At 39.7% G+C, this 15,730-nt stretch overlaps 2 protein-coding genes across 5 annotated transcripts in view; one reads left to right on the forward strand and one right to left on the reverse strand.

Moving 5' to 3' along the window:
- The window catches only part of PER3 (period circadian regulator 3), a 56,673-nt gene extending 47,229 nt beyond the window's left edge, over positions 1–9,444 (forward strand). For 3 of the 4 annotated variants that reach the window (XM_058552803.1, XM_058552805.1, XM_058552804.1), the window contains exons 19-21: positions 3,056–3,239; positions 4,041–4,191; positions 5,249–5,392. In XM_058552803.1, the coding sequence (XP_058408786.1) occupies positions 3,056–3,239; positions 4,041–4,191; positions 5,249–5,332 (419 nt within the window). In that variant the 3' untranslated portion in view covers positions 5,333–5,392. Of the gene's footprint in view, positions 1–3,055; positions 3,240–4,040; positions 4,192–5,248; positions 5,393–7,001 lie in introns of those variants that run through there. The other variant, XR_009221842.1, reaches the window with a different exon arrangement.
- Positions 9,445–10,214: 770 nt separating this feature from the next.
- On the reverse strand, positions 10,215–15,420 carry UTS2 (urotensin 2). Its single transcript, XM_058551915.1, has 4 exons — positions 15,200–15,420; positions 13,039–13,174; positions 12,148–12,191; positions 10,215–10,469 (listed from the first exon to the last, which is right to left on the reverse strand). Exons 1-4 carry the CDS (start codon positions 15,305–15,307, stop codon positions 10,350–10,352), a joined length of 408 nt encoding a protein of 135 aa, XP_058407898.1. The 5' UTR covers positions 15,308–15,420; the 3' UTR covers positions 10,215–10,349.
- Positions 15,421–15,730: the final 310 nt, after the last annotated feature.

The raw sequence follows: 15,730 nt of genomic DNA on the forward strand, positions 1-15,730 counted from the left end.
TATTAACTTTTCAAAGAAGCAACTTTTGGTTTCATTGGGGTTTTTAAAAAAATTTTATCAACTTCTCTAATCTTTTTTATTTCCTTTCTTCTTCTTTTTTTTTTTTGGTGAGGAAGATCAGCCCTGAGCTAACATCCGTTGCCAGTCCTCCTCTTTTTGCTGAGGAAGACTGGCCCTGGGCTAACATCTGTGCCCATCTTCCTCCACTTTATATGGGAGGCCGCCACAGCATGGGGTGACAAGCGGTGTGTTTGGTGCATGCCGGGGATCCCAACCCGGGCTGCCAGCAGCAGAGCATGTGCACCTAACCACTGTGCCATGGGGCTGGCCCCTCTTCTGTTTACTTTTATCTGCTCTTTTTCTAATTTCTTAAAGTGGAAGCTTAGACCATTAATTTGAGACCTTTTTTGTCCTCCTAATATAAAATTTAATGCTTTTAAGTTTCCCTCTAAGCACTGCTTTAGCTGCATCCCTCAAATTTTGATATGGTGTTTTCATTTTCATTCAGTCCAAAAGATTTTCTAATTTCCCTATGTTTTCTTATTTGACCATTATTAGAAATGTGTTTAATTTCCTAATATTTGGGGATTTTTTCAGATATTTTATTGGTTTCTAACTTAATTGCAGTCAGAGAATATTCTTTGTATTTTTTTTAATTTACCGAGACTTGTTTAATGGTCTGGGTTTGGTCTAGCTTGATGTTTCATGTGCACGTGTGTGCAATTGTTGAGTGGTGTCTTCTGTGAATGTGAATTAGACCAAGTTGGCTGATAATGTCGATCCAACCTGCTACATCCTAACTGATTTCTTTTTTTTTGCGAGAAAGATCAGCCCTGAGCTAACATCCGATGCCAATCCTCCTCTTTTTTGCTGAGGAAGACTGGCCCTGGGCTAACATCTGTGCCCATCTTCCTCCACCTCATATGGGAGGCCGCCACGGCATGGCTTGACGAGCAGTGCGTCGGTGCACGCCTGGGATCCGAACCTGCAAACCCCAAGCTGCCAAAGCGGAGTGTGCGCACTGAACCGCTGTGCCACCGGGTTGACCCCTAACTGATTTCTATCCACTTGTTTTATCAGTCATTAAGACAGGGCTGTTAGAATGTCCAGCTATAATTGTGAATTTGTCTATTTTTTTTGCAGTCCAATCAGTTTTTGCTTCATGTATTTTGAAGCTTTTATTAGATGCATACGCATTTAAAATTATGTCCTTTTGATTAATCAATCCCTTTATTATGAAGTGCACCTTGCTTTAAAATCTACTTTGATATCAGCTTTATTTTGGTGAGTGTTTACGTGGCATTTTTTTCCATCTTTTTACTTTTAACTTATATGTCTTTATATTTAAAGTTGATTTCTGGTAACCAGCATATAGTTGGATATTGCTTTTTTATCCATATGACAATCTGCCTTTTAACTGGAGTGCTTAGACCATTTACATTGAATGTGATTATTGATATGGTCAGGTTTATTAAATCTTCCATCTTGCTACTTGTTTTATGTTTGTCTTATCTGCTCTTTCTTTCTTTTTCCCTCCTTACCTCCTTTTGGGTTAATTGCATTTTTTTTTTTTTTTTTTTGAGAAAGATTAGCCCCGAACTAACATCGGCTGCCAATCCTTCTCTTTTTTGCTGAGGAAGATTGGCTCTGGGCTAACATCCATGCTCCTCTTCCTCTACTTTATATGGGACGCCACCACAGCATGGCTTGACAAGCAGTGCGTCGGTCCGCCCTTGGGATCTGCGAACCCCGGGCCACCGAAGCGGAGCACACGAACTTAACTGCTACAGCACTGGGCCGGCCCCTTAATTACATATTTTTAATGATTCTATTTTCTCTCCATTATTGACTTCTCAGCTATACCTTTTTGGTTTTGTCATTGCTGTAGGATTTACAAGTGCATCTTTTACTTCCACAGTTTACCTTCAAATATTGTACCTCTTATATCACTTGATGTCTAAGAAACTTAAAACAGAATACTGCCATTTCCGCCTCTTTTATGCTAATTTGGTCATACCTTTTACTTCTATATATATTATAAACCCCACAATTAGTGTTATTGTTTTGCTTTAAACAGTCAATTACCTTTTAAAGCGATTTTTTTTTAATAAGGAAAAATGTCTTTTATATTTACCCATATACTTACTTTCTTAAAAAATTAGGTACTTTTGTTTGTTTTGTTTTTTTTAATTCTTCCAGAGTCAGTGAGAAGGATCTAGAAGGGTCAGATGCAAGATAGGAAAAGAATGATCCATAAGGTCCATAGCAGCCATAAAGGGATGGGCCTTCAGATGGATGAGTGACTTCTCTGTTGTAAGAGGAGGAGGGTGGGGAGAGAGTGCAGATATGAGTAAGTTTATATTTGGTATCAGGGTAATGAATTTCCTTTCTAAAGTCTTCCTTTTTTTTCTTATAAAATGAGTGAGAGTGAGGAAGGAAATAGAGAAGTGGAAAACAGTCGCTGCTGGGGGAGGCTAGTGTGCTGACCTGAGAACTGTAGCAGGGTTGCCAGGCCTTTTGATGATCCTTTTGGTGATGATGAATTACTATGGGGCCAGTGTAGCTTTCTCTGTGTCTTTGGCTACTTGGGTTTAGATAAGAACAGAATCGAGTATTGGCTTTATCAGAGTTCACGTTTTGATAGTTGTGGAAAGTCAGAAAAAGAAGTCTATATTGCAGAGTGTTATTGAATGGTGGACTTCATGCTCTGAGCTGAATGGCTAAGATACTATTCCACACTTGTAGCTGGAACAGTTGAACAAGCAAACGAGCAAGTGAAGCTGAGATGTTGGTGATTTTGGAGATGGAGCAGCTCTGGGTGATGATAAGGAACATGGTCTGGCCTTGGAGTGGATAGCTCAAGAGGAGTGAGAAGGAGATCTTGGGAAGATAAGGAATGGAAAGGCTGCGGTTACTAACCTGGGATGATGGCTGGGCTGTGTGGCAAAGACAACTATCAGATAGTTGCCAAAGTCTTTGGAGAATGAGAGCCAGTTTGGCAAATCAGTCCCCAATGGGTGTTTTCTAATTTGTTATTGTTGTTGATTTTTGATAGGAAGCAGTGACAGCAGTGTATGCTTTGCTACTAGTGATTTTCCTTCTGAGATCACCCCAAATGGGCAGCAGTCTCAGGATGTACAGAGAAAAGAAACATTTCCCAGTGTAGCTGAAGAGGCCATCTGGAGAATGATAAAACAAACACCTGAGTGCATTCTAATGACATACCAGGTGCCTAACAGGTAAGAGAGCACTTTAGAAGACCCACTTCTATTTGAGTTATTTAATGATTTCTTTCTTTTTTTTGTGAGGGAGATTAGCCATGAGCTAACATCTGTTGCCAATCCTCCTCTTTTGGCTGAGGAAGACTGGCCCTGGGCTAACATCCATGCCCTTCTTCCTCTATTTTATGTGGGACGCCACCACAGCATGGCTTGACAAGTGATGCTTAGGTCGGCACCTGGGATCCAAACCAGCGAACCCCGGGCTTCCAAAGTGGAGTGTGTGAACTTAACCGCTACCCCACTGGGCTGGCCCCTTGAATGGTTTCTTAAGAATAATTTTTAAATGTATTTATATATACCTTTATAGACATGTATTTTCAAATTCATTCATCCTAAGTCAAATGATGAATGGTTTCTTAAAGCAGTGGTTATGGTGGTAGTGCCACACATATTCAAATCCAGACTAAACAAACATTATGTATCCTGAGGCCAGAAAAGAAAGGCAGCGCTTTCAAGATGGCACACAAGTACAAGAACTTTTCTTTTTAGACTCTGGATCTTTTTTTTCCCATTCTAAGAGAATAGAAGAACTAAGGGAAATCTGTTTCTTCTGTATGCCTCGTTAAAACCCTCTACAGATGTTTCCACCAAGAAAAAGAGGCCTGGCTTTACCAACTCGATGAAGAAATGATTCAGTTATTTTTTAATGTGTACATCATATATTAACACGAGATATACCAAAAAGAAGTGCTATTCTTAGATGACATGATAAGAACTCTATGCCTCAGGACTATTTAGGTTGTATTTGTTTGTTTTTAGGGTTAAAGAAATTGTACTGGAAGAAGACCTAGAAAAGCTAGAAAGCATGAGGCAGCAACAGCCACAGTTTTCTCACGGACAGAGGGAGGAGCTGGCCACGGTGCATTCTTGGATTCAGAGCCAGACTGTCCCTCAGGAAATAGACCTCCAGGTAAGCACAATAATGCAGCTGTCGTATAGAGGTGGGTTTATTCCAGGTAGTGTTGTAGGCACTCAGTACACACTGCGTCATCCCACTGAAGCTTTAGTCCTCACAGTTACTTCTGTGGTAGGTGTGACTGTCCCTGCTTTACCAGTAAACAAACAGCAAAGTAAGGTGTACAGATATTAAATAATTTGTATAAGATTACACAGTTCATCATCAGATTTTGAATACAGGTGTTTTGACTCCAAGTGTTTTTTTCTCCCACCAGTTGGAATGGTTAAGGGGCAGTAAGGAGTAAAGACACTGCTTTGATCTATGATTGACTGGAAAGGAGAGGTGTAAGAGGTTCACATTTCAAATATGCATGCATGTTTGAAAAGAGTTAAAACTCCAGATGTAAGATTCACACCAGGGGTAGTGTTCATACTTGGAAGCCAAGTGGTCTTTTTGCTGTCATGAGGTCTTCTCAGTGAGATTAGGTGTGAACAGCCTGAACACTGCAGCTGTGATTCACCAGTGGTCCCAGCGGGGGGCTCTGGGCTCATGGTGGTGACAGTTGTACTAGTAATGAGGTCTTTATTCCTGCAAGATTTGGGAGGTGATGTGTGAAGTTAGAAATTATAACAAGAGAATGAAGTTAGGTGTTCAAAAAAGTGTGATATGAAGACTTATGAGGTAAACATGTCATTGGGATCCTCCCCACCCTCCGTTTTTAAAGAAAAGAATGAGTGCCTGCCGTTGACGAGTGGTTAGATGTGGTCTCACCAAAAAGCAGGGGCTGGGCTGATTACTGTAAGTGTCTTTATTTTTTAAATATTGTTTGTCTGGTTTTTGAGTAGAAGGGTATACGAAGAATGAACCCTAAAACAATTTAAACACAAGTATTTAAAAAGTTGCTGTCATTTACCTTCTAATAATAAGGTATGAACTAATAATGAATCTTCTTAGACATGAGTGAGTTGGGGAATTAGACATAGGTTGCTGGGCCAGGATTTTATTGGTTTTGAAACTTTTTGGATGACATTATGTCAAATAACTTGCCTGCTCTTGTTCTTTTTTGGAGGGCTGTGTCTCTTGCAAAAACAAAGATTCAGTTGGTGATGCTACAGGGTCCTGTGACCAAGAGCCAGCACAAGACAGCAGTTGAGCGACCATGGAGATGTGCCTGCACACCCTTCCCAGGACCTGCTGGACAGCTAGACCTCTGTGTGTGTTTCTTTAAACCCCTGACTCTTAAGTGACCATAAGGTTATCATTGAATGTTAAGGTTTTTCTTTCTTGACTTTTTAATGGACGGTTTTCTGAAGCAGACATTATATATAGAATCTTTTGCGCTCTTTGTTCCCAATGTATTAAAACTGTCAATTAGGCTCTTTTTCTAGTTGAGCTGTCTTTTTTTTTTAAACAGTTTTATTTATTTATTTATTTATTTTTTGTGAGGAAGATCAGCCCTGAGCTAACATCCATGCTAATCCTCCTCTTTTTGCTGAGGAAGACCGGCCCTGAGCTAACATCTATTGCCAATCCTCCTCCTTTTTTCCCCCCCCAAAAGCCCCAGTAGATAGTTGTATGTCATAGCTGCACATCCTTCTAGTTGCTGTATGTGGGACGCGGCCTCAGCATGGCTGGAGAAGCGGTGCGTCGGTGCGCGCCCGAGATCCAAACCCGGGCCGCCAGCAGCGGAGCGCACGCACTTAACTGCTAAGCCACGGGGCTGGCCCTTAGCTGTCTTTTAAAGAGATCGGATGGCTTCTAAAGACGTATGTGTACTGCAAAACTTTATTTCAGGTGTCACCCAAAATAAATTATATTTAGAAGTGTAGCTAGGAGGAGCCCCAAACCTTAGCCTCCTGTACCCTGTTCTGCTGTTACAGAAATCATTTTCCCCAGTAGAGTACCTGAAGGAATCCCAGCCACAGGCCATACACTTTTTCTAATGATCCAGTAATTTAGTACATTCATCTAGTCTCCATACTTAAGATCAAACAGTCCAGGTTTTGACAACACAAATCACTTTAGTATTTACCAGTGTTAAAATATATTGCCCATTGGTATACTGGAAGTTCCTGGTTTTTAGGGTTGAATTTTGACCTTCCTTCTTGTAGATGCTTTTCCTTTTGATTTTCTACCTTCCACTGAAACTCGGAAAGTCTTACCTTAAAAATCAATCAGCTTACAATGGGCTTGTCCCTTGGACAGTTTAATGAGGTTTTGCATGTGTAAAGTTAAAACAAAAGAGTTTCTGACTCAACCAGTGGTGTTTCCCTTTTTAGTGTTTTTGTTTTTAAAATAATGATTGTAAAAGTCTCAAAAGTTATGTAAAAATTAATATTATTCTTATATATGTATGTATTTAAATGTTGTCTTACCAAAACGAACAGTGAACTTTTTCTTAACAACCAATTTACACAAAAGAGGTCTCGTCATCCCTGTCAGAGGTCTGATTGGCAGGGCCTTTTGTTTCCCCTTAATCAGGGGTAAGTGTTGAAGGGGCTGCACAGTGACTATGGGGTCCCGGGAGCTCTGCAGTCCTCGCCAGGGGGTCAGAGTCTGCCCTACGTTAGTGCTTCCCACACGGCCGTAGTTGTCTCTTAAGAGTGAGTGCATTGTACTTGCTAAGTCAGCTCCCCTTTCTTGAGAGAAATGGGTGATTCCTTCTCACACGTGGAACAACATATGCAATTCACACTCGTGCAGATCAGAACAAGGAATAGAAGAAAGTGAAGGTTACAGTAACTTTTTGTCTTTCATATAACATACAACAAACTAACTTATATTTCTTTTTTTGTTGTGTTTTTTTCGTTTTTTTGTTTTAGGAAAAACACTTCCTCCTCTCAAGTTTTATAGCTTTTTATAAAAATGCGTTCTGATGATAATTAAGAGAATCGACCTTTTTATCCACGGTGACTGCTGGACCCTGATTCTCAATCCTCATAGTTTAGATTTCCTTTCTAAAGTAGTAGTTTCCTGGAAGGTAATTCTGTCTTAAGGTGTCAGAACCATTTTCAGATGCTGCCTGTGACATTTATTGGAATTTTCTAATATTGAGCAGTTCCATGCAAATATTCGTCTTTTGAGAATAGACAGCTCTCACAGTCTACTCCATCTTGACTATTACATGCTTTCTGATGCCTTTGTTGTGTTGGTCAAGTCGTGTGGTATTTTTGCCCTTGGTGAGAAACTAAATTTCAAAAAATTAACCATCCTGAATATTGTCCATCGGTGTAATCATTGTGTCTATCTGTAGTGATAAAATTTTTAATTTCTGTAAATCAGAAATGACATGTAACTATCAAAGGATCATTCTGCATTCCTGTTTGCATTTTTTAAACCTTGTGTTCTCTAATAATATATGTCCTTATTTTCCATTCTTTCTGGATATTTGTTTTATCTAAATTTGCTCATTTCTTTGCCTTAGTACACATTTTATGGCGTGTGTATTAGCCTAGGCTTGATTTGAAAGTGGTGCTTGTTGTAGGCAGACCTGTAAAACCATTTATGATTCTCGTATTGGTAATTAGATTAGTTGGTGTGTTTAGAGACTGGACACAATGCTCCTGCTGCTGAGGGTGACTGGAGGAAGCTCAGCAGTGACAGCAGCCGCCCCCCAAGGGGGCTTCACCAGATTGTAACCTTTGTTGTTCACGTTTATTAACTTTTGTATTAATGACTATAGAAATTGGTAATAGAAATGTATATTATTGGCCTCAGTATTTGCAAAACTGTTACCCAAAAGGCTGTATTTTTCTTGGATAAGAGGTTAGGATTTGTGAAAAAGAGAAAGCTGTGTGAATGGAATCATTTTGCAATTAAGTGAAAACTTCATTATAATTCACAAGGTAAATTTAATCCAAATTGAAATTTTGTTTCAACTGAATTTATAATTAATTGTGTGAATCTACTTGTTTTTAATGGTTATTAATATTTTAATTGGGTATCTTTTTTTAAGTAAAAACAACAAATAAACTGTATATATGTAAAACCTAAGAAATTTTCTCAGTGACACCTTGTGTTGCCTTGTCACCTGTGCCCAAGCTCCCGCTGTGTGGACGATACTGGCGTTTTCAGGTTCATTATCTTATTGAATTCTCACTTCAGCACCGTGAAGTGCTGAATTTATTGGCTCCTGAGCGTATGTACATATTTTCAGTACTGATTTTAATGCCTAATTTATAAAATTCAGTTAACAAAATTACTCTTTCCTATTCTGTAGAGTGAACCTGTGTTTCACAAGTCTGTGTAATAGACAGCAACAGAATCCAAAAATTAAAATATGGAAGAAGATCCTGAAGCCAACAGGACTTTTTTGTGTGTGTGTGTGAGGAAGATCAGCCCTGAGCTAACATCTATTGCCAATCCTCCTTTTTTTCCCTTTTTCTCCCTAAAGCCCCAGTAGATAGCTGTATGTCGTAGTTGCACATGCTTCCAGTTGCTGTATGTGGGACGCGGCCTCAGCATGGCCGGAGAAGCAGTGAGTCGGTGTGCGCCCGGGATCCAAACCTGGGCCACCAGCAGCGGAACTCGAGCACTTAACCGCTAAGCCACGGGGTCGGCCCCCCAACAGGACTTTTTAAATGTCACACCTTTCAAATCATCTGCACCTTTCTCTAACAAAACAGCAATAACAATAGCAAGAAGAAAAAGCAGCTCTGTGTTTATTGATGGACACGGCTCGAGTGCTCTCCATGAGGTCCTTCGTTTAGTGCTCACGAGCGCCGGTGCAGGGAGCATCGCTCTTCTGGTTTCCCAGAGCAGGACGCGGAGGTGGAGGGAGGCCTCACGGCTGTGTGTTGGGAGCAGGGATTGGAACGAAGGGGACTGACTCCAGAGCCCTGTCTGTGAGAGTAATTGCCTCACGTTGCTAAAACAAGGGTGGGATGTTGGAATTATACTACAGTGGAATTCCACCTTAATTCTTTCTGGTTTCATAAATATTAAATAGTTTCATGGTGCCCAAGTTCTGTGCTAGAGAACTAGTATTAGTTTAATTTCAGCAGTGAGGGGTACGCCACAGTGTTGCCATAGCTGTACTTAATGTCAGCGCGTTTCTGAGGTTACACATCCATTCCCCAAGTTGAAAACATCTTTCCATATAGATTTATTCTCAATGTCTTAAATAAGGAAAGTGAAAGATTAATCAAACCTGTGCTCTGTAAGAGATTTTTGATATTTGTTGACAAGATCAGTACCAGTTATGTGTGGCTGTTTGGTGCAGACCTGACACTTCATTCCTCCTAAGTGGCGTGGTGGAGGAGTGGCAGAGCTGAGGAGGGAAGCTCACGTTTCTCACTAGAAATTCAGTTCTCCCTGTATGCATGGTTCTGAGCCGGAAGCTACACCGAGCTCTCGGGAGCTCGCACTGTATATTGTATACATATATAAGCTACATTTATAGAGATGTATTAATGGAGTATGTTGGTTTGTACACACACATAAGTGGTTTTTAAAAATTAACAAACCAGGCTATTTCTTCCATTTCACAATCTTAAATCCCACCTCAGCTTTCTTCTCACTATAAGAAACAGATTATGAAGGTGTTTTTCTGGTATAAATGAACTGTGATCCTTGAGGTCACGGGAACTGAGATCAAACAAGTTAAGAGATTAAAGTTCTCAAGTGTTCAATACTGTGGTCAGCTGAGGGAAGGGGCCTGAGCACGTGAACGTCAGGAAACTCAGGGAAACTCAGACTTCCCAGCCCTCATCTTGAGGCATCCTTCACTTTATAGAGATTTTTCCAAGCTAAGACACTGATTTTTTTTAAAGTAATAACTTATATTGTCATTTTTAAGGATTGAGTGGACATCGTAGGTAAGATGATGTAGTTTATTTAAATGATTTGTAAACTATTTTAAGTAAATTTTACTTTTATGACTTTTTCTTAGTATTTGCTTCTGTTAATTTATTAGCTTTACTTTTAAATTTTCAGAGACTTCTTTAAGAATAAATTGATGGAAAGAAAAATTATAGATTTTCAGGATATGTTTCTAAGTAAAATAACCACTCATGATATTTGCAAAACATATAGGTTTTATTTTCCAAACAATAATGAACAAAGTATAGTCTGCCTAGTTTTTCTTCTACACTGTTTTCAAATCAAGCGTTTTTATTTGTAATTTTCTAGCATGGTTGCTTTTGAGTTGACTAGCAGATATTGATTTTACTTCAGACGCAGTATTTCCAGAAGCATTCAGGAGGAGACCCACGTTTCTTATATTGTTTCCTGATTCTGGCCAAAAGATGACTCCGTAAGATGTTAGGATCTTGTCCAGAGAAAGCCCGAAACTGAAACAGTGCAAACAAGAAGACAGGGAGATTATCAATGAAGTAAGAGTCCTACACAGAAAAGAAACTTGAGTCAAGACGTAGGACCTCTACAAAGTGTCCACTCTTGTCCTGTTCTAGGTAACTGCAGTGAGAGCCCAGTGTGGCGACTTGAAGGGCTCCTGTGACCAACGAGAGCACCATGCAGTCTGTTTAGCCCTGTGACTGCCATGAATTTTCCTACACCCCCACTGACCTATTTCTGTTTAAATAATTAGTAACATGTGCTGTACATTTGTTATCTTCTGTGTAAAATAGATCTTTTATCTGTCTTGAAATTAACTTCTTTAAGTGTGGATCCTTAATTTTCTTTTTACTCTAGAATTTCATGAGCAAATCCTACTAATCACCTTTATGATTCTAGAATCTTTAAGTATAATCTTTCTATTCAGAAGAATATGAACATCTGAATGATAACTTCTAACTAGTCACACATAGAAGCCGCACCATCCCCTTCGGGTGGTTTTATTCCACTTGGGACTCCGGTGCTGTATGCCACCTCCAGGATTGAGTGTTTCCAGAGTATAGTTTTACAAGGATGTTAATGGATACTACACCAAAAAAGATATCTCTGGTCAAAATGTTTGGGAAGTGCTTAGTTATAAGTTTATCTCCTGATTTCCTGGAGGCTTTAACGTGCTATTTACACAAAGAAACACCAGGACGGGAGAGGGGCTAGAACACAGTGCTGCCCCATAGACTGGCTCGTGGCACTGGTATCCCCAGAAACCCCTTTAGGAAACACTAATTTAGAGTTTGGGGGGTGATAATGATCGAATATAGATTTTCCTTCTGGCATGTAAGGCCCTCCGTTAATGGCGCACCGTTTCTAACCGTTCAATGTTATCAGTCATCATTCCGTATCACGGTCTTTCCACTGCGCCTGCAGTAGTTTTCTTCATGTTCTGCTCTCTACTGCACCGTGTTCCATTTCAATGTTTTGAGCATTTCATTCTTCCATTTAGATGTAATATTGCAGTGCTTTTCAAATGTTAACGTGCATACGAACCACCAGGGGATCTTGTTAAAATGCAGATTTTGATTCAGTTGGTGCTGGGGGCTGGGGGCTGAGAATCTGCGTTTCTCACAAGCGTCCAAGGGATACCAGTGCTGCCCGTCCTGGGACCACACGTGGAGGTGATGAAGGAGCGGCACATGTGGGTGACAACCTTGAGAACAGGGACCTTATCTATTTTTTATTCTCTTAAACTTGTTATAATAATTTATCCAAAACAGGCATTGGATAAGTTCTTGTATTCACATTTTACATGAATCAAATTTGGAAAAGTTAGTGCTTTGAAATAACACTGACTGGCCAATTATTTTAAGGTGTAATTTCCACCAGGAATGCTTGTCTAGTTCATGACTTTAGGATCCTCTAAAGTCAAGGTATGGAATATTCCCCCTTTTTTTGTTTTTACTGAGAAAGATTAGCCCTGAGCTAACATCTGTGCCAGTCTTCCTCTATTTCGTATATGGGTCGCCGCCACAGCATGGCCGACAGCGAGTGGTGTAGGTCCCCACCCGGGAACTGGGCCTGGGCCACCAAAGCAGAGTGTGCCAAACTTAACCACTAGGCCCCAGGGCCAGCCCCTGGAATGTTCCCCTTTTTTAACCTGACGATCATAGAATCACTTACCTTTTCCATACTTCCTCTTGGGTTAACAATGTTGATACTGAGATCTGGAAAACAATATTTTGAAACCATTCATCATCAGATCTCTTGTTTCTATTCTATGCTTGTTTTATTTAAAACACACCAAATAGAATGTTACTAAATCTTGTCTAGTTTCTCATCTTCCTTTTTTCCCACGCAGCCGTATTTACTTGAAGGAAGATAGGCAGCAGCCTCATTCTTTCTTACCTGTGGGGTTCACAAAGGGCACTGCATTTTCCTCAACAAGTGAGCAGTTCAGTAGTTTATCCAAAATATAACAAGTGAACTTTCTATTAAACAATGTCTATTAAAAGGCTCCTTTTTTGTTTCCAGAGTCCTGAGCACTGTGTCAGTGCAGTCGTGGAGAAAATAGTAGAAGCTGATGTTTTATTGAATTCTTTGCGTGTGACTGTGCTGAACATTTTACTTGCATTTTCTCGTTGACTCTTCACAATAACCATATGAGGTGAGTATTTTTATCATTCCTTTTTACTGATTAACAAACTGAGGTACAGAAAAATTAAGTGATTTGCTTAAGGTTTTAGTAAGTGGGAAACCAGGATTTAAAATTGCGCTTATTGGAAACTGGGATAATACTTCCCTTCTCTCCAAAATAAAAGTCCGTACAGAAAAAGATTATGCCGAGGTGCCAGGTGGAGTGCAATGCTTGCAAGGAGTTGTGGAGAAGAAGAAAACAGAGGATTGCAGAGGGAGCCTGTACCGGGAGGGGAGTGTTGGGTAATTAATTTACTTATTTTATGTAGCTCCTCTTTATGTTCCAAAATAGGGTTATACCTCATCTAATAGATGAGAATAAAGAGCAAATTCTATACCAATAAAGTCAGCCAGCTGTGAACACAAGAATCGTTTTACCTGCTTTCTGAAGGCCATCACCTGTCTCTGCCCCTGACGTCTCCAGCAGCATCTGCAGCAGGGCCAGTCTTTCCAGCTCGTCCAGAGCGGATCTTGCGTCTGCGGCAGCTGCTACACAGGGCAGTGAGAGCAGTAACTCAGTTCAGGCTTCAAGTATTTCTGCTCCCTGCTGTCTTCTCAGGGGTGCCAGGGACAGGGAGATAATACTAGAAAACCTCAGAGGCTGAGTTCGTGATTGTCATCAGTGATTTTAACAGGAGTGGAGATGCTGCAGTCCAGGGTGCAAGCCAGCAGAACAGAAAATCAGGAGGAGCGGACCCGATTCCGGCTCCTTCTGCCTCTGTGACCTTGCACAGCTGCCCGCTGCCTTGAATAGGAGGGTGGAGCTGAGCCACAGGGTCAGTTAAGACACGTTTCCACTCAGAAAGCAGTTCCTCCTCCTTTCTCTTTCTCGGCTGCTGCCTATTGCCTTTTGCTTTTAGGTATTCGGGTGGTAAAATTGGAGTAAGAGGAAAAAAAGAGCGGTTTTCTAAAAGACAAGATTACTTATGTTCTTCCTATAAAGCAAATAGCATGGCATCACCTCTTATCTCTCTAGCCTTCAAGATTTAGATACAATTATTATTAGAAAAGAGTCAGCTTTAAAATACTCTTCAAAGAACTTGGTAGTAACATTTCCAGTGTGAAATTCGGTCAGCTTAATGGCATATAAGATGTATGGTAAGTGTGTGCAAGATGTGTGTGTAAGGTGTGTATGCTAGAGTGTAAGGAAAGTGCGTGTGAGGTGTGGTAAGTGGAGGCTTGGCACCAGGATGGCTCTCTTGGCTGGTGCTGCTGTGTTGAGATTGGAGGCTCTCGGAGTCCTAACACCGGCGTGCTGAAGACTGACAAATACTTAGCCACAACCTTGATTGGAAGACAATAAACAAACCATCATAAAGGCATCTGAGCACATTCACAGTATTTCTGAAAATTAATGACAGTCTGTAAAATTTGGCCACGTGTTTATGTCATGAAGGATCATTTATGGGGAAATAAATAAATGAGAAAAAAATTCAGGCAAAAACTCTAAGGTAAGCTGCCACCTGTTTAGAATTTGAGTGAGATGCTATACTCGTTTCATCTAAGTTTTTCTTAATCATGATATATAAGATGACAGTAATATCTGAATGTTTATTCTTAATTTCATCTTGTGCTTTTCACCATTCTTTTTTAAATAGCAGAGATTCAATCAAGTTAATGCGTGTTTTTGACTTTTAAGACCTGCCCTTTATGAGCTCAGTGACTCCAGAAGTTGATTGACAGTGCATGATTGATAGTGCGTGATTGATGGTGTATGATTGATAGTGCATGAATGACCACGGTGCTGACAGTTGTCAGAAAGCTGCTTGGGAGAAACTGTAGAGGCTAGAAATTATCAAATCAATGGCTTAGAAGAGTTTTTTCCTTTATTTTAAAAGAAATGTCTAAAAGTACCCAAAATTAAAGACAAGATAAAATCCAGTTAAAATGTTTATGGAGCCTTAATCCAAGCATCAATCTTTTCACTTCTTAAACTAAATTAATAGGTAATGGTAATAGCAAAATAAGTATCTGCTTGACTGATAGGTTTATTTTAAAATTCAACTTAGACTTGAACTGAGTGAAACATAAACCAAGGAAAAGATAACATATACTTGGAAATCTGCGACGTCCCTACCTCCAGCTTCTCACTTTTTTACGTTTTGATAAGCATTTTTGTTTCTTATAACACATGTCAGATGATTACTTTTTAACTTAAGATAAAATAAAAATATTTTAAATCTACTATTGGAACAACCAAATTCTACATTCAACCAGTTTATTTAAAATAAAAACTAAAAGTCATGATGTCTTAAATTTAGTGCAATTTTTAAAATTGAAAAAAAAGCTGACCAAAAGTTTGAATTACAGAATTGACATGAAAAAAGCAATGCTACCCTTGTCTTGTATTTTAGAAAGACAAAGACTGTATCCATTACTGAATCTGAATGTGCTTTAGGGATTCTCTAGTATTCTCTTCATAGCTGAGACTGTTAATTTAACAAGACTCCTTTAAGCAAGAATTCCCATTCTCATCTCTAACATTGCATTTAAGACCCTTGAAGACTCTTTCGAGACTAACATAGAGGAAAAAATTCACCTTACCTAAGAGCTGCAGGGACCCTTCCCTGGAGTCAGGGACAGGATGAGATAAGAGAGGATTTAAGAATCCTATGAAAAGCACACAGCAGAAGACCAGCTTATACATGATTAGCAGAGGTAGAAGTCTTCCTTCTTGGCTTCTGTTGTCCAGAACCTTCAACTTGCTCCTTCTGTGATCAGTGATTATATATATTATCCTATGACCTCATATCATCCCCTCCAAAAAAATTAGTTTATTGGCGATGGAGGCTAAAAGGCAATCACTTTGCACTGATGTAATTTTTCAAAGTAACAACTCATAGACAATAAATTTACTGTCTTGTCTAGTGTACAAAATAGGTATTATAAAAAGAAAATACTGTTAAGTTTATAAATCTGGCAAAAGGAGTAACTTAAAGCAATAAATCATGAGTTAAAGAAAGGGTCAGACACTAGTTGAAGTGGCCAAGGCAGAGACGTGGATTGATGAGTCCTCCCAGAGGACGCAGGGCATGCCGTGAAATGTGCCATTTCCTGTCTTTAATTTTCA

The sequence above is a fragment of the Diceros bicornis genome, chromosome 13, assembly GCF_020826845.1.
Source record: "Diceros bicornis minor isolate mBicDic1 chromosome 13, mDicBic1.mat.cur, whole genome shotgun sequence".
Lineage (NCBI taxonomy): Eukaryota > Metazoa > Chordata > Mammalia > Perissodactyla > Rhinocerotidae > Diceros > Diceros bicornis.

Excerpts from the sequence above, each read along its gene's own strand:
- UTS2 (XM_058551915.1), bottom strand. The coding sequence starts at position 15,307 with ATGTATAAGCTGGTCTTCTGCTGTGTGCTTTTCATAGGATTCTTAAAT. Across the intron at positions 13,175-15,199 it reads CCCTGCAGCTCTTAGGTAAG|TTACTGCTCTCACTGCCCTG; the intron begins GTGAATTTTTTC and ends GCCTGAACTGAG. Across the intron at positions 12,192-13,038 it reads TGATGGCCTTCAGAAAGCAG|ATCTCAGTATCAACATTGTT; the intron begins GTAAAACGATTC and ends ATTGTTTTCCAG.